Genomic DNA, 23,271 nt, shown 5'->3' with positions numbered 1-23,271 from the left:
TAGATGTTTTGCAACCAGTGTATTTTCTTTGAAATATCTTTGTAGATTTATAATAGCTTAGCCACAGAAATTGATATGAAGGTCTAGGCTAATCTGTCGAACCACGCCGTTTTTCATTGATATCATGTATTTGATAAGATATGTTCAGTCACTCTTTCATTGTCGCATTAAAAGGCTGAATTACCTGTGTTTTTTAAATATGTTTAGTGAAGTGAAGTTATGATGAGGAATTATGTATCTGTGCGAAACTTTTTTCAGCGACTTCGAGAATGTCTACTTTCGTGTTGTCTATTGGTCGCGTTTTGGCGCGTAAGTTTTTTTATTGTTTGGCTCGCAGAATACAAGTTTGATATGCTATTAGATAATCAATAAAGTAAAAAATCGCTCCCATATAAAATACCTTCATCAAGTATACTAAAAGTATACTTTAACATTAAAAAAGTCTTTGAATTTAGCGTACTTCACTACTTATGGATATTATATCAAAATCACACATTCCATTTTCCTGTATGTGGCAAAGCCAAAGTTACGAATTCAAATTTCATCACTTATTCAGAAGTAAACAATGAATTCTGGGGGATGCTATTATAATTATAAGTGGTATATTATGTTTCCACACTAGATAAAGATCAACGCATGTTATGTGAATTAATACAATATTTAAAATACAAATGACTATAATTATCTTTATTAAATCACTGCTGATTATGGATCGGTCACGAAATACGATAAAACATAACCGTCTCCTTTGGTTTTTGAGTTTTACGGAATTATAGCATCTCAATCAAAACGCTACCTTTTACCATGTCAGATAAAAGCTTATTTTGTAATGTCTGTACCTACATTATCTAGATTTTATACCTTCAGGTATTCGAGGTCTATGACTAAACTCATTTATTAAATTCATATATCATTTTAATCCGAAATAGTCTTAATCCCGTTCATAGTTAAAGCTTAGTCTCAATTTTGAATTTTACCCAGAAATTATGTGAAATCTCTAATATTATATGAAGTAGATAAGTACAACAAGCGAATTTAAAGTTAAAGAATTTGTGTGATAAACGATAACCAATGTTGTTATGTAAATGAAACTAGAAATGAAGAGAAAACTTTTTTGTTATTTATAAGTATTTTATTGGCATACAATAATAAAAAAAATTAGAATGTGAATTTCATGTTGCCCTTTATTTGGTTTAGAACAAACTTCGTAGCGCGCTTATTTGTATCGCACTTATGCCTACACCACGGAGATTTTAGGTATCGGAATAGCAACTAGCTACTAGATATCTTTTAATTTACATTGGAATAATGACCACTAACAATTGAGCAAACAAAAGGCGTTTCTTATGCCTTTATGGGCGTAGGTAATGTAATTTTTACGATACGTAATCTAGATAACATGCTTTATATGTTATTATCCGCAATGATACTGATAAAAAATTTGGAATGTTATGGCTCGATTTATGTTCGTAAGTTTTGTGATTTAAAAAAGTTATAGGATAATTTGCCTCAGTCAGATTCCTTTCGATGTTTTTTTACCCTGACATACGTAGTATTTCAGGTATATCAGATTCCTTTCGATGTTTTTTAACCCTACGATCTCGTGTTAACTGGACCCATAGAAATAAAGGCCCATTCCTTCACCGCTGTGAAACGAAAGAACAGAGGCGCGCGCTAAAGCCACTATGCCTAAACTGCTCTCTGATAATAGAAAAAGTGAAAACAAAAATAAATTACATACAATGATAATTTTATTAATTTATAGGAGGCAACATTTATACAGTAAAGAACATAAAAAAAATCTATTACATAAGATTTTTTTACGTTTTAACATTTAACAATACACGAACTGCTGGTTCATGGGCTCGTAACTCTTACAAGTCTTCCAACATTATTATTCCATCTTGCTCTACATATAAATAATTAGTTAAGCTTCAATTAGCAGTGAACATTGCGAAATAGGAGGATGTACTTATATTATAGCAAGAACAACATGCAACAAGGTACATCAAGGTAAATCGGATGAAATTTCAATGTTATAATATCATCAGAATCGATTTCGAATCCGACCATTCACCACAGGTAGTACTCGTTCACAAGTATGACGCATAGCTAGCCATCGCCCCTTTTGCCATAATATATACGCCACCACAAAAGATAAGAACAATAGGATGATCCTTGTAAATGCTGACCTTACATAAAAATGATGTTGACGACCGCAAGATCTGAAAACAGTGGATAAGAGATCAGCCGTGCCTTGTATAATTTAATGCTTTTTTGCCAGTACTATTTAGAATTATATTACCTAACCGTATTAAATGTTTGTATTAGTTCAATTTGGATAGGTTGAATGGTCTAAACTTTGAAATTAGTTTCTAATGACCAAAAAAGCAGAATCTTTTATTGAATATAGTATATTCAATAAAAGTAGGTTATTTCCAGCGTCGTCAATTATAACCTTTTTTAACCAATCCATATTCGATACATATGTACGTATACGTATGACTCTCGATTTTGCCTGATGAATAATTAAATGAGGTGAAGATAATGATTTTAACTTCCAAACATACTCAAGGGCATTAATTTAAAACTAAAACAGAGAGACACGGCTGCCACGAGTTCGTAAAATGAGTGTTAAAACGTTTTCAATAAATTATAGTAATAAAAATTATATTTCTAAATGATGCCGTGAGAACTGCGTCGTATGCCATGCACTTCATTCGAACAGTGGTATAATGAAGAAACCTGTCTGTTTGTGTAGTTTAAAAACCAACTCATCCACTATTAGTTAAATTCTATATTACTGCGAATGTAGTTTGTGTATGTGAATTTTGCTGATTTAATACGCACATTGTCTCAGAAATGCCAGTCATATTAAGTCATTGTCGTGACAGTTAGAGCCATTAAACATTCGTTATCTAATTGTCTACAAATACCAATATATTTTAAAGTCATTAACAACACCTTGTTTTGGAATTATAAGAGGACTCGAAATTCGACTAATACTATATTTATCACTAGTTTATCCTGTAGAGCAATATATATGTACAGTAATAAATGAATATATAGGATATGTTTCCTCGTGTCCGGTTAGAATAAAATTCGTAAAGTAAAGTATTAATCAAGTAATTTAAATATTTTATTTGCTAATATTTTTTATGTATATGAAAATTATTCTTATAATTATTGGGAATCTAAAACAGATGTGTGGCGTCTCACGGGCTGGCCGCTCTCACCTTGAATTAGTTTAACCTAGAACCTTCTGCTGTACGGAAAATGGATTTGCTTTAGAATGCACTTATGAGGGTATTTTTTTTTGTATATTTACCAAAGCTCAGATATTACCCCTTATAATCCAGCACCGCGTAAAAAATAATTATGTGAACAATGCCATCTATGTATTTAAAATATGCTTCAGATCTATATTTTTTTATTTCAGCCGAAAAAGGTGTCTGACATTTCGGAGACGCGACTTATCGAAGTAGGAGTAGTGGATCAGGGAAAGAAAAAACATAACAAGATCAAAACATCCAAATACACTTTTCTTATGTTTCTGCCCAAGAACTTAACGGAGCAGTTTCGTAGAGTTGTCAACTTTTACTTCTTGTTTGTGACCGTTATCGCTATCGTTATTGGTAAGTTGGTAATTGTGACTCTGTTATTTTCAAATATTGTATCTTGTTTCGTGTATGAGATTCGATAACTCGTAATTCCATCAGTCGTTTCACAGAGCGTTCCTTAAGGAAATCTTTTAAAAAAGGAAGTATTCCTGTAAAGCAGCCAAATGTGAGGTTTCTGGCAGTTTAATGTCGGGTGTCGGTATAACTTGACATAAAGAGCCTGCTGCCCCTTTGCTCCAATACGAAACGTGTTTGTACACTCGTTAAAAGTTATACTTTTTGGCATAACAAAAGAAGAATATTTTCTAAGATTTTATCTTTCCCGCTACGTTTTTAGAAAAAACGACACTAACAATACAAAAAAACTAAAATGTTGACTAAAGCTATCAGGGTGTTGGTTTTTTGTGACGGTGTCTGCGCTCATTATAAAAATTTACTCTCATAATTTTTCCAACTTGCCAAATGATGTATAACTTCAAAAAATTAATTGTTGCAGATAGTCCCGTATCTCCGTATACTAGCATAGCGCCATTGAGTTTTATGGTACTCGTGACAGCTGTCAAACAAGGTTATGAAGACTGGCTTCGACATAAAGCAGACGATAAAGTCAACAACCAAATAGGTAAGATTACACTTTTATTTCCTTATAACAGTTGTAATGACCATATAATATGTATATGGATATACTTTTATACTTATATACGAAACAAAAACCTTTGTATGTATGACAATCAAAGTATAGGTTGATAAAGGTTCCATTTTAAAATGATAATAATGTCAATCAACTGGAAAAACCGATAGTATACTGTGTAAGATGAATCATGCAGATAAAGTTTTGCATCATGCGCCTATTTTAAGAGGCGTTAAAAACAGCTAAATACTTCAAATAACGTAAAATTCAATAACCCAACGCTGTCAGGACGTCCATAGTCGTTATGAGAGAAGGCAGGGCTGCTACGTATCCTATACTAATTAGGTATTCCAGTAGGTAAAAATTTGAGATTTGGCCCGATTTAAAAATTGTTTCATATTTAGTAAGATGCCTGTATTCGCTTGTAATTAATAAGATCAAAATTTATTAAATCCTTTTGCTAACTATGTGCGCTTCTGGACATCAATATAAAAACATCTTAATTTACTACTAGTTCCCAAATCAAGTAGAGCGGGCGAGAAAAACTGGCAAGAAAGTCCCCATCCCTCTTTTCAATCGCCAAGTTTTGGTTTACAAGGAATACGTGTAACCAGTAGTCGTCCGGCCGTCGTCGTACGTCAAGCTTCATCTGATATATTGTATAAAAAGTTATAATAATAAAGTAACAAAAATTGGATTATGCTAATTACTTCTGTGGTGGTTGACTATAATTCATTTAGAATAATCCGTTAGCGATAAAATGAGGGGTTTTGGTGTGAGGAATTGTTACTTCAATCACAGATCCTAATACTTACAAGTAGATATAACTACCAAGGTATTGGTGATAAGTTTAGTCATACGTCTTATTTTCGCAATTTTTGAGATGTTTTGTTTTTCGTATCGATAAGATTAATCATATTTATGATTATACAGTACTGAAATAAAACAAAATTTTTGTTTAACGAAAATAAGGTAAAAATACTATCTATGTCGTTATAGGAGTCGTCCTATGTTATAAAGAATCCACCATTTCAAATTTTTAAATCAACTAACATTTAGCATTCAACAGCCTTCTTTTGTTTCTATCCAAAACATTTTGTTTTTCCCTCCTAATTGTCGTAATTAACATATTCTAATCAGAATAAACTAGCTATAAGTACATGTCTAATTTATTTCTGAAGTATTATCAACACGGAAGATATTAATGATAACTATTATTAAATGTAACAAGTTACATGATCATTTGAACACCACTCGAATATATCGTTAATTGAACCTGGTTGGAATGTCTTTATATAGATATCACCGTATATATATATCTTCAATAGAGTATAGCTGTGATCAGATCGGTCTGACGAACTTGATAATTTATAATATGCAAAGATATTTTATTTTAGCCTGCTCTTGGCAATTATTTCTACATTGCTATAGTTGCTTTGTAATAACATAAGTTTAGATCAGTTCAATTACGACCTCAATATTTGTTAATTACTATTTCTATTAACATTTTAACAAATGGGCCTACGCGATTAAAACTATTAACAAGCAAACCGGTCGTTTTGATTGATTTCCAATAATTTTATTATCCGTAAAATATTGTACATACCATAGACTTAGTATATAAGTCTATGGTACATACATATTTAAATTTAAAATTAGAAACATTTAGCATTTACTGCTCGTTCTCAAATCGAGGGCGTAGAACGGACGAGAAGCACGGGTAATTAACTCTCCGCTACTATTTTTGATTTACACAACGTTTGTAAGGAGCTGTAACCAAGTTTAAGTCTATTTAATAATACAAAAAAAAAACAAAGATTTGTTCTCTATCAGTAGTTGGCACGGTAGAAATAAGAGCACGCACTTACATTTTTGTGGGAACAACCCGCAAATTCATAGTCGAAATAACTACATTCTCTCTTCTCTCGATAGCCTAACACGGACTTGAACCAAAAAAAATACAAAACAATTACGATAAATAAATAATAATTCTTACAAGGCCGGCAACGCACTCCCGAGCCCTCTAGCATCGGGAGTGTCCATGGGCGGCGGTATCACTTAACATCAGGTGAGCCTCCTTCCCGTTTGCCCCCAGTTCTATAAAAAAAAATACTTAGTACCTAGTGCTAAGCCTTGTTGTTTCCCTATTTTTTTGAAGTACAAGGCTTAATTATTTGTTCTCAGTGGAAATAGTTCACAAAGGAGTTATAAAGGAAGTTCGAAATTCTACTATTGCCCCCGGTGCCCTTGTGAGAGTGAAACGGGGACGGGAGGTACCAGCCGATCTGGTAATCTTATGTTCTGCTGGTGAAAAGGGAAAATGTTTCGTCACCACCGCAAATTTAGATGGAGAGACCAATTTGAAGACCCTCAGGGTTCCACCACCTTTGATTGGGTACACCCCAGGTACGTTGTTTAAATAGAGTACAATTTTATTATAAGATTAACAGCCAATATATTTCATGTGAAATCCATTTGTATTTAGAATAAATTACGCTCCTTAGTATTACGAAAGCAGATGTACTGCAATTAATCCCCTCCCTCACTTCCTCTTGTTAGAAAAAGTAAGCTAGCAAAGCTCTCAAATATAATACTTCATAAACGTATGTTTGTGTACGTTGTAGGAATACTCGAAAATGCATTTCGTTTTCAAGCATAGACAATATGTAGTAAGTAATATATGTAAAAGTAAATAACTTAATATAATACTGTTGACGACGAAATAAGAAAATCGAATACCCCTTACCCCGTATAGTGCTATCGTAATACAACAACCGCATAGACGCATTTTGGAAATTCCATCTCAGTGATTATCCGTTTTATTCGTTAGATTTTTTTATTGGGGTTTGGAACCAACCATTAATTGTGTTTTTTATTATTCTTAAGATTAGCTTTTAGTTTTATAATTGGAAGTCTAATTTGGAACTTAGTTATGCACTTTTTGTTTTTACCCTTACATTTCTTCTTCGCTTACTAGGATCGCTAATTTGCCTGTTGCCTCCTTAATAATTTATGTTATCTGTATATATGTATTAATAAAATGAATTTTAACTTTATTTATTGTTTTGTATGCTCAGTATTGCCATGTTTTCAAATTTAAGTACATAATCATAAATTATTCTGTAGATATAATTCCGCCTGGTATCCGCATAGAACTACCACATCCGGTCGCAGATCTTTATACGTTCTACGGTCGATTGGAAATACCCGGCCAACCCAGTTTACCATTAAATACTGATAATATAATGCTCAGAGGATCCCGAGTGAAGAATACCGAGTGGGCTATTGGATGTGCCGTCTATACTGGTGAGAATAACTTCTGTTGAATAACAAAAAAGATTCGCGGCGGCGTTTCAGATTTTTTTTTATATAACAGAGGGGAATCAGACAGGAGGCTAATGTTAAGTGATACTGCCGCCCACATTGACAGAAGACTCGTATGTGTACCGGCCTTGTAAGAATACCAACGCTCTTTTCTTGAAGGGCCCTAAGTCGATTGGGTTCGGAAATACTTCAGTGGGCAGCTGGTTCCACATAGGGGTGGTGCGCGGCAAAAACTGCCTTATAAAACACTCAGTTATGGAAAGCGCTGTATCAGTTTTGTTATCATTTGTTTTATCTAATAGGCTAGTAGGTGATCAGTCTTCTGTGCCTGACACGCCGTGGACTTTGGATATAATATATACATTCGATGCTCAGCCGATCTAGAAAATATAATTTTTAAAAGATGAAAACGGACCCCAAAAATACATCAACTATTTTCGTTAATTTAACAACCAATTCATAGATATACATGCGGTCTTACCAGGCCGGTAACTGAAAAACGAGACATATATTTTCATACATTATTGCTAAGTGGAAAAACGGTTTTCTCACGCTAAAGCCTATACGACATCACTGTTTCTTTATTATCATCATATCAATAATCAATATTATTAATAACATACAAATAATCAATATTATTTATTCTAATAATTTTACTGGCAAATACAATACTAATAGATAATTTCTTGAGGTGTTATCTAAATCCGTCTTAAAAAATGCTTAGGTATATTATGTTTTGAGCGTCACGTCCATTTACGATGCATAAAATAAAAATAATAAACTCACTTTCGTTAGAAATTACAGAACAAATGGGTGTTAGTTTTGTTTATATGCTCTTACGCCCGAACTCAACAATTAATCGACAAATGGCTATTAAAATCCGTCGATTGGTTATTACACTTATATCAATGTTTGGATTTAGATCTAGGTCTATCTCAGAAGGTCTAAAATGGATTGAGATAGATTATTGGGTTTGGGCGTAAGTCAACGTTAGTTAATGTTTTTCGCGTTATGTTGTGTTCTGCAAGACTTTTGAGGATAAAGAAATAACGCACGCAATTATTTAATTTAAAAGGCCACATTGATAATACTAATTAACGGCTATCGTTATCTTAATCTTAAATTCACATATCGGGAAATTAACGTTTCGCGTTTATTTTTGAGTAGAATCAACGGGTGGTGCTTTGATTCGTTTTTCCCATGACAAGCTCGTCTTGTGTATATTATGTCAAACTTCATAATGAAAAAACTGTTTAACAACTATTAAAACTTGATCTAAGTTTTATTCACCTCCGGCAAATACAAAGGCTTTAATATTCTACAAGTGTAGAGAGGATTTCCTCCATTCACAGTTTCTATACTTGGGCTAGTTTGGCGTAAACTAGCTTATTAAGTCAATAATAATTTTCAGGTGAAGAAACAAAACTGGCTCTTAACTCAAAATATTCAGGGAACAAATTCTCATCAAGCGAATCTGCTGTCAACGGATTCCTTGTGCTACTCATCTACGTTCTCCTCTTCGAAGTGATTGGTTCTTTCGTCGCCAAAATACTCATAGAAATGTGGAATCCAGAAAGACTCGAATATTTCGGCTTCGAAGACGTTTTTCCATTAACAGCCTCTAGTGTTCTACAGGACCTCTTCTCTTTTCTCTTGTTGTACTACTACATCATACCCATCTCTTTGTACGTCACAATAGAGCTGTATAAATTTATCGGTAAGTAAGATACCGAACTGGAACTGATTGTAAAATGCTATCAGACAGATTACAATATTAATCCATTTTTATTGTGTATAAACATAGTACGTAACATGCTTATACGTTTTTCAAAATTTGCGATGATGAATATAGTAATCTATCTTTAATTATTTAGTTAATTAAGTATTGCACAGAGATTTTTAATGATAATGGTACTAAAACTTAAATATATACACACACACATTATAATATACACATTTATATATGTGTGTAAGTATATATATATATATATATATATTATTTAAAAACAAACAATTAAGGAGTATTAAGAATATTGCAAAACCTACAAAGTAATATTAATAATTAAAAACAGATAAAAAGAAAAGTAAAACGAATTTATAAATGGTCCCTATGGTAGTTTATATGCCAAAGTAAAGTAGTTAAATCCGAGAGTTAATTGCATCTCATGACAGTTAGATTAAATATCGATTTTTAATTAACTATCTAGAGATTCCATAAACTCTCTGCGTTAGTACTTTACTACGACATATATATGGCATTTCCTCGCCAGCTGCTTCCTGGTGCAACTACTAGGATCCAACCACAGCACACACACATACTAAAAATATAGCAATATTATCTTTAAAAACAAATTATTGCTCATGAAGTATATTTTTTATTTAATTGCTGTTTTTTCTTTCTTTGATTATTATTATTATGTATATTTCTATCATCTTAAATCTTTAATTAAAAACTTAGATGCAAATATTAGTTACAATTAATACGAAATCCACTTAGTTTGGGGATTGTAATGCCGAAATACAGACAACAAATAAATTGAGAAATTACAATCTTAATTCATCCCATACGGCGTTCCTGATATAATTCTAAAATCAAATAAAGCCCTTTAACGCGTGACCCTCCATTAAAATTTGTTATGTTTATCTAATACGTCGCTTTAATTAATTACATTCATTAGGTGCCCTCTTCATCGGTTGGGATGAAGAACTTCGCTGTGAAGAGACTGGCAGACCAGCGATCGCCAATACCTCTGACCTTAACGAAGAGTTGGGTCAAGTAGAGGTGCTCTTCTCGGACAAGACTGGTACTCTTACAAAGAACCTTATGGCTTTCAAGGCATGTTCAATAAAAGGACAGATTTATGAAGAGAGGGAAGGAAGATTGTTTGATACTGGGAAGTTTGATGAAGCCGTTGATACACTTCAGGTCAGTCATATAAATCAGATTTTTATTATAATTAGTAGATTAAAGAACAAAAGAATATTCAAAATATTTTTTATTTTGTGATAACATAAATTATATATATTTGCCCACTGAAGTATTTCAGAACCAATTTGAAGGCCGGCAGCACACTCGCGAGCCCTCTGCCATTGTGAGTGTCCATGGGCGCGGTATCACTTAACATCAGATGAGCCTCCTGTCCGTTTGCCCCTGTTCTATAAAAAAAACAAAAATCAATGATACTACGCAAAAATGAAATTCAAAATATGCTTACGTATACAAAACGATTCATACGTTTACGAAAGGAAAAGAAAAAATTTATTAAATACGTTAATTCGGCTGCGCTGCGATGATGGTGCACAAGTATATATGTGGGGTGTACTCATGATGCAGTCGAATAAGCGCTATAAATATTCTTAATACTTCTTTTAATCAAATTCAGCAATTGCTAAAACAAGTCAAATAGTTGTCGTTGTTTATCCGGACTGGCGATACAGAACTAAGTTTTTGTTTGTACAGTTGGTGTTGATGTGAGGAATATGAAAAAAAGCGTCTTATATTATTTATTAAAGGTTGTATAAGAAGATTTTTTGTACTGTGTAACTAGGTAACCACACCGAGCGGTTGCTCGGTGGAATCTTCTTGAATATTGGTTTATTTCAAAAATAATTCTTATGCATGATTAACAAATATAATAACATTTTTCGAACCATTACCTACCGCCACTGCTAAGGTAAAACAATAGTTTAGGAGACCCTGGGATATTAAACCCAGGATCTCTGTTTATTTTTTGTTTGTTTGTTCTGTTGTTTGTTTTGTTGTTTGTTTGTTCTGTCTGAAACAAACATAGATACCTGTATCTATGTTTGCTTCATGTTAGACCAAAAGATTTAAAAGAAGTAGGTCACTTCTTTAAAAAATAATTCATTGTTTGTAATAAGGATACAATTAATACCAATAAAATTTACTGAAAATAATATTATAACTTTGTCTTTAATATTCAGTCTTAACTTAAGTCATAAAACAACAGTTTTATATCAGTCATAACATTTTATCGTTTGACGAAAACTTAGTCATGTTTGTCTTTGATTCGCTGTTATGTACATAGAGGATTTCTTAAAATAAAATACTGTAAGTAAATATTAGTTCAATTGGGAGTGGCTTTGAATGTTTCGATTACCTAATTCGCGGAATGAAATCAATCGTATTTTATATCTCCATTCCAAAATTTTATTAGAATAAAGTTAGAAAAGTCTGCAGTATTGTTTTGTTATGTTCTAAGAAAGTATTAAAAATACTTTATCCATATCAATAATCCGTATCATCGCCATATCTAATTTCAATTGAATAAACTATTTTAAAATCGAAGGCTAACTTATCAGAAATCTTATATTGTCTTACAATAAAATGGCTTTCATTTCAAAATGTATCTCACGTCGATAAAGGAAACGAAAGTATATAGGCGAGAAATTCATTTCTTCTTATTACAACTGCCCAAAATTGTAAACGAGACATTGTTCAATGTGTACCTAGGGAGCTGGCGTGCAAAATATCTATATGATTTGCTCATATGGCAGGCATTTTTAATTGCGATAACTTTACGATAAGGACTATTGACTACCCACCCTGGTAGCGCTAAAAAATGTAAAAAAAAAGGAATACTACATCTTACATATTAATGTTTAGATTGTTTAGAAACCTTGTCAAAATTTAAAAAAAAACAAAAAAGCAGACATCTAGGTCTCTATTAGACTTATTAAGTTCTTTTTTTAATTGTATTAAAATATCTCTCTCGTCTATATGAAATTCACGCTTGGCATACCTGTTTAAAAACTGCGAACGATCGCAGAAAAATGGTCTGCGACTATCGTTTTTAAGAGCGCTTTGAAAGTTTCCACAAAAAAGTATGAAAAAAATAAAAAATAAAATACGTTTATTTTGGAACATAAGATCAACTTATTCCACGTTATTTAATTCGAACCTGTAGGCATCCCTACTCATCGGCAAAGAAGACAGAGGGTGTAGGCCGAGAGAAAAAGCCGGTGTAAAAACTCTCGGTACTTTATAGTACATCATTTGCTCGTGTCTGCCTATTTATTATTATTTTCGTAAATATAATATACTAGGAATTCAAATTATCTTCGCAGGTCTATAAAAATTTCAAACAAAAAGGGTCATACTCCGAATAATTGAATTGATTAATAATACGTTTCACATTATCGTAGATACTGATGCTATATCTTATCACTTTTGTTTGTTATTTTTCCTCTCTGGTAGGCCTTAGATCTTAAACTACATATTACTGACGGCATGTAAAGTTCTATACTTAACACACAGACAGCCCTTAAACATGTTTTTTTGGTACTGTACATTAAACCTCTGATGTGCCGAGATTTGAGTGATAATTTTATATCAATTGCATGCTTATTATTGTAAATTTAAGTAATTCTTCTATTTCAGACAGACCTTAAATTTTTCTTCACAATACTGGCACTATGTCACTCGGTTCAACTCTCGAACGAAGACATGAAAAAGTTAAGTGCACGTCTTTCCGGAACCGGAAATATGCAGTTAATGAACTTCTTTCGACGGAAAAAGATTACGAAAGCGAATGGAAACAGTAGTGTTATTGACAGCGTTACATGGAACGCCATTTTGAATGAAAATGGCAGTAAAATGGACTACCAGGGAAGCAGCCCCGATGAAAAGGCCTTAGTGGAGGCAGCTGATAGGTTTCAAGTAACCTTCTTGGGGGATGAAGGGAACAATCTAGTACTTAAGGTCGGTACTATTACGGAGATGTATGAAAGACTTCAGTTGATTGAATTTACGTCTGAAAGAAAGCGGATGTCCGTCATCGTGAAGGATAAAGATGGGAAGGTATGGATTTTTCTTTAAAGCCTTTCAGGGTGTATTTGTCATAGAAATTAGAAGCGTCTGTTACAACGGAATTAGATACCATAGTTTATTATACATTGTCTCAAAACTTAGTAATTTTTTTAAAAACAGAACAAAGAGATCGGACCACATACTATAAAATACATATTTCTGAAGGTATATATAAATACATGACAATTGTTTATTTCTAAAAAGACGAAAGAAATCCAATATTTCTCAGCTAGGATGTTCCTAGTTCCAGGTTTCGAAAATACAAAAATTAAATCGAGATATTTTTTACTATTTCTTAAGCTTCATTATCAAGGTCTTTCTTTAATATTTGACGAGGATACATTTACAAATGAAAATGGCACACTGGAAAGTGTTATTATAGAGCTTTGATGCGTTAACATCTTGCAATATAAATTGTAAGAAGATTTTTAAATTTTGTCGTTGCCAAGAAATAGTAAAGGAACATTATCTAAATTTTACCCCGATGATATTGTCTGAAGTGCTTGTATTTGATTGATTGAGAAGAAGATTAGATTAGATGTAACGATTAATATATCTGATCTCGTCGTTATTTACTACCGCGCAATTTTCTAGTATTTGTTCTATATTTTGTAATCACCAAAAATAAGCTCGTCAGGTGGACATTGCGTTACGAAAATTAAATACATACAAAATCTAAATAATTTAGTTGTTCATTAATAGATTACATTTTTAATTATTTATTTTAATGCAACATGACAGACATATCACAAATAGCAATTACAATATATTATAGAAGTGTCCTTGAATTTTTTCACAGATAAGATTTTTTTTTGTTTTATAAAAGTATGAGTAACACAACTAAAATAAAAATATAATAATAGGCACAAAAATACATATGTATGTATTTGATATGAAAAGGATATTGATTTGGTAGGATAGGACGCATTTACATACATTCTTAATGCAAATGGGTTGTATGATAATTTAATTTCATTGATTTATTTATTATTTAAAAAATATCTATAATATTTGCAGTCACTCGTCGTTTTATTGTTAGAATTTTGTTCAGGCTAAAACAAATTGTTTTGTTAATCATGGCATGCTTTTGACATAACCAAAAATCAGTCGACCCTTAATTAGTACGTCCTCGTGATAAATGTCTTACGTTCAATACAATTGACGATACAGATTATATAATATTTCAGATATGGCTATTTTGTAAAGGTGCGGAGTCCTCAGTGTTTCCTATATGCAAGGATTCGGTAGCGATAGAAGAGACGGAAAGAGATATCACTGCTTTTGCCACTAAAGGTCTTAGGACCCTTGCTGTTGCTTACCGGGAAATACCCACGGAGGAGTATGAAAGAGTCGCTGAATGTAAGTTTATAAATGAAAAATAATACTAACATAAAAATAAATAACATAAATAATGCATCAAATAGCTTAATGACCTTATGCCGTCATACATGACTCACAAAAAGATGTTCAATTTAATAAGAATTAAATACAATATAATGAAAAATATGCCATACATTAATGTGCAAAGCTGTCATAAGTCTGTCCATGATAGACTTATAAATTCGTACGCAGGGCGGATCTACTTAAGGGCTTTTTAGGCAGTCCAGGGCCCCGTGCAAACAAAGGGCCCCCAGTTCCCACTTTAAAAAAATAAGCGATATTTTAAATAAAAAAAATCTGGAATTAAAAAATACGTCTGCTAATTTGCAAAATTGCTATAGGAAAGTATAATTATGTAAGTGTATCATTGAGCACCTTTTCTTTCGATCGATCGATCGATCGATAATTTTAAGCATATAAGTTTCGCTGTAAATAGTTTATTAACGATAATTTATTTTATTTGAAAAACACTTCTAATATTTAGTCGTCATAGGCTGTCCATCAATAAATGAATAATAATACTTGAAATCTACGAATGCAAACAAAAAAATGATATTTGTTTAATTATTATATGTAACATTTAAATTAAAAAGTTGCCAAATCGCTTAAGGATAATTATTTCTTAGTGTTCTATGAAACGAATTAATGATAACGCTAATAATTATAACTGATAATATTTTAATACATATTGATAAATACATTTTAGATATGGGATAATTATGGATGCATTCTTTTACGGCTGATTTGAAACAATTATTTAAAAATAATCTATGCTTAAGATTATACGTATTGATGTGTATCAACAATTATAAATATAAAAATAGGGTATTAACCAGAAACTACAATATATCTTATACATATATTTGTATTTAAAGAATACAGCTGAGTTCTATCATCGAACGTAGAGGCATACTAAATTGGTATCGACGACTTCCATAGTTGGACAACTAAGCGTTATTTAGTTTTAAAAAGCCATATTTGGTCACTATGTGGAACTACCACCTACCCACTGAAATATTTCCAAACCATATCCATTTTGGATCTTTCGAGAAAACAGCGTATCAATTTGTAAATGGCGCGGCACTGAGAGCCTACCCGTTTGCTTCATGTTCGAAAAAAAATCATACACCGTTTCTCCTATACCCAAATTATTGCAATTCCATAAAAACATTATATATTTTTTGTCAAATACGTACGTTATTCGTATTGCGGTGATGTCATTTTAACAGATTTTTCTGTTATTCAAGCTATAAAACTTCTTGACGGCTCAAGCGCAGAAGCCCTACAGCGTGTGAACCAACAGTATGTAGTACTAGAGCAACAGTTGACACTGCTTGGTGCAACAGCTGTGGAAGATTGTCTTCAAGATGATGTTGCAGATACTCTCGCGTCTCTGCGAAGAGCTGGAATCAAAATCTGGGTGCTTACTGGAGATAAGGTATATCTTATATTTATAATCATACAAAATAAATAATATCCCATATTCGAATTATCATAATACCAGCATTATTTTAACCTTGGGTTTTCAATTTCTTTTCACATAAAATATATTGATTAATACGTACTAATAAATAATCTATCAAAACACGGACATTTGCAACCTTGGCAAAAATAGCAAAATCAAATTTATTTCATAAGTTGCATTTCTTAGATGTTTCCTAGAAATCTACATCTTAGTAACGGAAAATATATTAGATAATGAATCATTCTTGCCCATAAACAATTTATGCCTGACATATCGTAACTTCTTCATTCGATGTGTACATCTTAGAATCGCATACAAACATCTTCCAACCAACCCAGTACACATGATTGTAACTCTGATACAGGTAGAAACAGCAATAAACGTCTCCCAATCGTGCGGCCATATATCCGAGAACGATCGTCGAATGTTTCTTATAAGCGTCGAAGACGAGCTCGCGTTACAGCAGGCACTAGAGCTTTGTAGGCAGACGGTGGAAGAACCGGGCTATCAGGATTTGACGTTGGTGGTTGATGGAGTCAGCATGGCGAATGTTCTAGATACGGTGTATGCGAGGGACTTTGTTGATATTTCGCTCAAGTGCAGTGCAGTGCTGTGCTGTAGACTGTCGCCGATACAGAAGGCTAAGGTATATATTTTATAAGGTACATCATAGGTTTATATAAATCATATAAGGTATATATTTATATAGAGGTTTATTATACTTGTGCTTAAACACTAAAAAATCTGTAGCTGAAATACATAAGTATATATATTGAAAACAAGTAAAATAGTACCATGGTTTAATTTGTGAGGTGTTGTAACCCTCCAGTATGTCATAGAAAGTATATTAATAACACTGTTCTATTAACTTAAAGCATGTATGGGCAACCTTTGACATGTTGAGGATGAAACTTTAGCGTGCAAATAAGCCGCGTTTAAAAGTATTTTTTGCGATGGATATTAGACATGACATAAAACGACTTTAACGACGATTTTTTTAATTTCATTTCGATATCATTCGAATAAATAATAATAATAATTATTAAATTTTGAGCTAAGTATAAAATTATCTTTCACAACACTATCAAGTTGTGTTTTCTGTGTACGAAACATTTGTTGCTGTTTTTCCAAATTTTTAAATGTCCTGTCAGTGAGTGCAGCGTAGCATGCTTACTTGAGTAATGCCTCTTTATATAGAATTCTGTCATTTCTGAAATGGATTCATTACATAGCAAAAAATAGGCTTACCATTGTGCGAGATAAAAAATAATTATTCAGTCCATTTTTCTTGGAACCGGTAGAGGGTCACCAGTCTTTTTTATCATATCATTTTATCTTCTTTTCGTTTCATTCCACCAGTTACTTTTCGTTCAATAAACTTAATAAAAACTATAGTTACCACTCAAGATGCACAAAGCACGCCTGAAGCAATTCGCTAATATAGCTTGTCCAAGTCATCACCTCGGTAGCTCAAATAGAACCGAACTAACGGGCCATCCAGCCTCTCTTATAGGCAAAATGAAGGAATAATCTCGAAAAAACTAGTTTTTTTTTAATATCTCGCGGGTCGGATCATATCGGCCGGCCGGATCCGGTGGTTGCCCATATTAAAGCAAGTAGATTTTCGCCCTCGTGTGTATTGTTTTGTCGGACATATAACAAATCTCAATCATAAATTAATCAATCAATACTGACCAACGTCCAAACCAAACCAGCAGATTGATATTTCTGGACTGTAGTTATTAATTTTAATTAGGAATTTAAAAGTGCAATTTTCGTCCAATTCAGTTTTTACTATATAAATTCCGAGAGCCATTTAAATCTTTCAGATTGTTAAGTTAGTAAAGAATTGTTCGGAGCACCCGATTACAGCGGCCATAGGAGATGGCGCCAACGACATCTCCATGATACAAGAGGCTCACGTGGGCTTCGGGATATTTGGGAAAGAGGGACATCAAGCTGCCAGGTAACGTAAAACAGTTAAAATGCGCTCCAACCATTTTCATATTTATAATACCTACAATTATGCGAATTGCCCCCTTAAGTCTTTTCAAAAGTGTTCATTCAAGGCATCTTCTGGACAGGCGTGCCCTATATGCATCTTACTTAACATCAGGATTGTAGCCATCTATCCAGTTATGTATTAAAGTAGACATTGAAATACAAATGCGGTATTAAAATGTAATATAGTTAACCGTGTACAGATATGAACGTTATATAATTACAGTTCTCAAATCCAGCCATCGTTCGTTTTAATGGGCAAATTTGTTATTTACAAAATGCTTTGATGTGCAGCTACTCGTATTACACCATGTCCCAAAGAATGTCATGAATTAACGTGATACAATAAAATTAAATGGCGGAAAGTTATAAAATATACTATTCTCAGCAACATAACTCACGATATTTATGTGAAGAAAATCTTATTTTTCAGAAACCCTTCAGAAACGTCTTGACAGAGTTTTATGATTTTTGATAGACTGGACATTTTCTTTATGCTATATATCTGTATTATTATTTACTAACAATACAATTATTGATTATGATATTTTGAAAGCTTCACAGGAAACATTGTCAGTGTGAGACATAGGTATTACAATACTATTTTTTTTTATATTCAGATCGGCTGACTTCGCATTCACAAAATTTTCTATGGTGAAAAAGATGCTTCTGGTACTGGGGCATTGGTACTATCAACGACTGGCAACACTTGTACTCTACTTCTTCTATAAAAACTTAGTACTAGGGAATATAATGGTAAGCATTTATAAATATTAATTGTGTGTATAAGTTTATATCTTGTAGTTTAGTTTAGAAATCGATTTCTGCCAAAGGACTTGTATCCATTGCATTTTGATTTACATAAAAGTTATGTTAATTAAAAAAAAATGAGCGGTATTTGTTTGCGATATAGATATACATTTTTATGTATGGATTATAAGATCGAACAGGGAAAAAACGATATTGTATTTGTTCTTGCCCATTCGCGCCCACAATAATATAGTTTCTGTTAGCTTATCTGCTTATAACATATTATTCTATCTATAGGCCATATTTACGTTTGAATAATTAAACAAACAATAATATGATTTTTATTTATTTGCAGTTATTTTTCCAAATAAACAGCGCGTTTTCGACACAGTCAATATATGATAGTATGTATTTGACGTTCTACAATCTATTCTTTACTTCAGTGCCGTGCCTTGTTCTATCTGTGACTGAGCAACGCTGGCCAGCCGATTCTTTACTTAGGTATGTATTACTTACTCAGCATATAAGGCACTTAATTTGATTACTGTTATATTAACAATGATAACTTTTAGTTTCGGAGTTGTATTTTAACAAATACAAAATGTATAGTTATATTATCGATTCTTTAGGATTGAAGTTATTTTTAAATTGAGCATTTTAAGGAGTTCTGTATGTCGTCTAACATAATATTTCTTGACATTGGCAATAATTACATCCGTTTAAACAGTAACGTGCTAAACATTTTTAAAAGGTTTCGCATGCATACATTATTCTATTATTATATCACTTGCGCTTGCTTTTGAAGCTATAAACAATAACCTTTATTTATTTTTTGTATAACCTTTTCCTCTTCAGGAACCCAATGCTTTACCGAAATATTCGAAAAAACAATCTTCTCTCATGGCGGTACTTCGTACTTTGGCTGTCAGGAGCGTTATATCATTCAGCGGTCATATATGGCTTCAGTGTTTTTGTTTTCACCTCGGCTGTCTTCACATCTGATGGGAAACCTATGGATTTGTGGTATGTTTAACAAGGTTTACCCTAAAAAAAAGGTCTGGGCCTAAAACAGTTGTTTGCACGATACGAGCGAGTATTAAACACATAGACAGAAAGTCTATATGTTTATTCAAATTTACATTTTCTTAATTATAAATAAGTTGGCTTTCCAATTGCTAATAAATTCACTATAAACATATAATTTCTATTTTTTTGCACCAGCTACGTACCTACACGTTTTGTTTGTGAACAAGAGAATTTTATTTCCTTATTCTCACACGTTGCTGCAATTAGGAAGGTCCGAAGTACGGATCGTCCGTAGGTTCCACCATTTAACTCCACGCCTATCATATCACGGATCTTTCTTTGCGACTGTATGCTTACACGTCCTGTCAGGGTACGCGCAGTCTAAACGCATAGATTACGCTTACGGTATGGGGAGCACCGACTAACAAACGCAATATTGATTTTTAAATGAAAGCTCTGGACAACACACAACCGTAGGAACCACACGTGTAAAAATATGTGGTAAATCTTTGGTATTGGCCTCAGATGGTATCATCATGGTTACAGACGAGTATCATATCATATCAACGATTTTTGCCTACACCTTACGTTAATGCAGAGACAAATTCGAGCAAACCAATTCAGGGTTGCCACCTAACACCTACAACACTTTTCACTATTAGGATGTGTTTATTACGACGTCCAATTAATTAATCATGTTTTCAGGTCATTCGGCGCGATACTATTCCACCAAATGCTGGTAATAGTGACATTGAAGCTGTGCCTTCACGCGCGATACCAAACCCTGACCTTCGCACTTACCGCTCTATTATCAGTATTGACGTATATAGCGTTTAATACTATATATTCGTTATTTTATTTGTAAGTATAATTACTTATATATTTTTTTGACTAACACGTGACAAGCGGGAAGACTCAATGTTAGTGATGTGGCCGTCCTCACATTGCCAGAAGGCTCGTGCGTTGCCGGCCCATTAAGAATTGGTAGGTTGTTTTCTTGAGCCCTAAGTTACATTTGTTCGAGAATACGTCAGTAGGCAGTTAGTGAAGCCTTTGAGTTTCTTGGAACAGATCGCTTATGATGATATCTGCTCATCAGCCTCTACATGTGCCCCAGATAGTATACATCTTATAAAATGGGCACATATTCACTGTATTAGTCAACGTAATGGGGCAGCCCCTTACAAACATTGTCTAAAACTAGGCGATTAAAAAGAGTGGCGGAGAGTTTATTGCCAGTTCTTCTCTTCCGTTCTACGCCCTTGATTTGAGAACAGTAAATGTAAAATTAGAATCATTTAATGTATATTTCCTTTTTTGACGTTCATAAGTGTACATTATGTTACCTATATGAATAAATGATTTTTGATTTGATAACATAGGTTATCAGAGATTTTTCAATGACGTTGAAAATTAGTATGTTTATACTTTCACATTAAACTTTATCTTTAGCCAAGTGGACGGCGACATCCTAGGTACGTATACCCGTCTGCTCACCTCCCTGCCATTTTGGCTGCTCAACCTGCTCACAGTTGCTGCTGCTCTTGCGCCGGACTTCTGTCTGCGCATCCTGATTGAAATTAGAGCGCGAAGGAATATACGAACAGACACGGAAACACAGCAGGTTTATTCGACCCAACTTTGAAAGGTCCGTGTTCCCATACGGATCTTTAGCCATACGCCTCATTCGGTAATGATTTAGAAGGAGCGGGGCATGCGTTTTGTGACAGATATCGCAGTGAAAAACAAATATTACAATTTTGTTTAATATCTGTATAAAATTTATAAGGTTTTTCAATAAGATGTGTGTGTCAAATGATTAGAATAGTTGAATTGACGAGACTCGCTACAGTGAATTGTTTGAAAATGATCATGTGACCGCTTAATGCATGCAGTCATAGTAGTCGTATTTCATAAAGTCCATATACGGCGTAATCTGTAACTTCCAATACCGTTTGCGATATTTTATTTATTTATTTATTCAATTACAGACCATACATGGCTAAACTCATACTAAAAATAATCTAGACATTGTATGAAATTTTGATGTAGTCTTCTCAATACTCTCGCTTTGATGACATAAGGCCAGTTTACTAGCATCTTGTAATTTCGCCCCTTGTGCCCCTTTTGAATTTTGCGCTAAAACCCTAAATGTATTTTGGGCCCAGATTGCGTCCATTTCTTTGATATTACCTATAGTTCATACACAAGTTCCTTCTATTACTTCTGTCTTTCGCATGTCGTCGATTTTTGTATTTATACAGCCCGGTTTCCTAATGTTGATTCCATCGGGTATGAGACTCGTACCCGATGGACGTTAGGTATAATCACAATATTGGAATCGAAAGAAAATCTCCATATTTTATTCCAATCGCTTCTGGAAGTTACAGAGTATCGGTTCTGTTCTGACTCATATATGTATTACGTATGAAAAGTACCAATTTAATGCAGCATTGGATTACTTTTTGGCCAGATAAATTACAAATTCAGGAGTAAAAACTGATGAATTCCAGGCAGATATTATATTTTCTACTAGAAAATATAATATCTGCTTGTATAATTATAAACATTTTTTCGTATACCAAATAGTTAAATCATATACCAAAAAATGATAAATAGTTGCTTAATAACGGAGTCATTTAAATATTGTTAATCCAGCAAATTGTGATAATAAGAGTTTATAAGTAACAATGGACCAATTAATATAGGTATAATAACATTCTAGTCATAAAATAGTTAATTTTATATATTTCAAAATATATAAAGAATACCGAGATATAAGTCTATTATCCATGACTCAAAGTAGCAACATACAAAAGGGGATTTGTTGGGAGTCTTAATGACAATCACTAACAGATTTTGGAATTAAATTATTGGAAAATCAATCATATAAACGTAATAAATTGTTCTAGTTTTATAATATGATTTTAACCTCTCTATTTTACTAAAAATTCAAAGTATTACCCAAAGCAATATATTAAAAGTCTTTGGTACAAAGTACCTATCATTGTTTAAATTAATTAGAATAATATTAATTACGTAGTAGAATTAGAATATAAAGATTGCATTTTGACAATACAGGTATTATTGTGCTTAATTTAAGATAAAATAAAGTTATTTTTCAAAACCTTGAGTTTCATTTAATATATTTACAATTCAAATAAACAAAATGAATATGCTAGTATTTAATTTGTTTACAGTCCTTTACATAAATATCCATATGTCATGTCTCTTTTTGTAGAAA

General features: G+C 32.9%; 1 protein-coding gene across 1 annotated transcript; it reads left to right on the top strand.

The window, feature by feature from the left end:
• The first annotated feature begins 52 nt into the window (after positions 1-52).
• Positions 53-23,120, top strand: LOC111003694 (phospholipid-transporting ATPase IF). Its single transcript, XM_022274347.2, has 17 exons — positions 53-309; positions 3,440-3,635; positions 4,117-4,242; positions 6,436-6,657; positions 7,378-7,557; positions 8,987-9,292; positions 10,254-10,501; positions 12,977-13,396; positions 14,593-14,764; positions 16,033-16,223; positions 16,615-16,896; positions 18,080-18,216; positions 18,872-19,007; positions 19,357-19,502; positions 19,857-20,024; positions 20,733-20,888; positions 21,480-23,120. The coding sequence occupies exons 1-17, from the start codon at positions 220-222 to the stop codon at positions 21,670-21,672; spliced, it is 3,369 nt and encodes a 1,122-aa protein (XP_022130039.2). The 5' UTR covers positions 53-219; the 3' UTR covers positions 21,673-23,120.
• Positions 23,121-23,271: the final 151 nt, after the last annotated feature.

This window comes from Pieris rapae, chromosome 9, assembly GCF_905147795.1.
Source record: "Pieris rapae chromosome 9, ilPieRapa1.1, whole genome shotgun sequence".
In the NCBI taxonomy this organism is placed as follows: Eukaryota; Metazoa; Arthropoda; class Insecta; order Lepidoptera; family Pieridae; genus Pieris; species Pieris rapae.
Note: the sequence above shows the minus strand (reverse complement) of the source record. Positions and strands in the feature narration are given on the sequence as shown.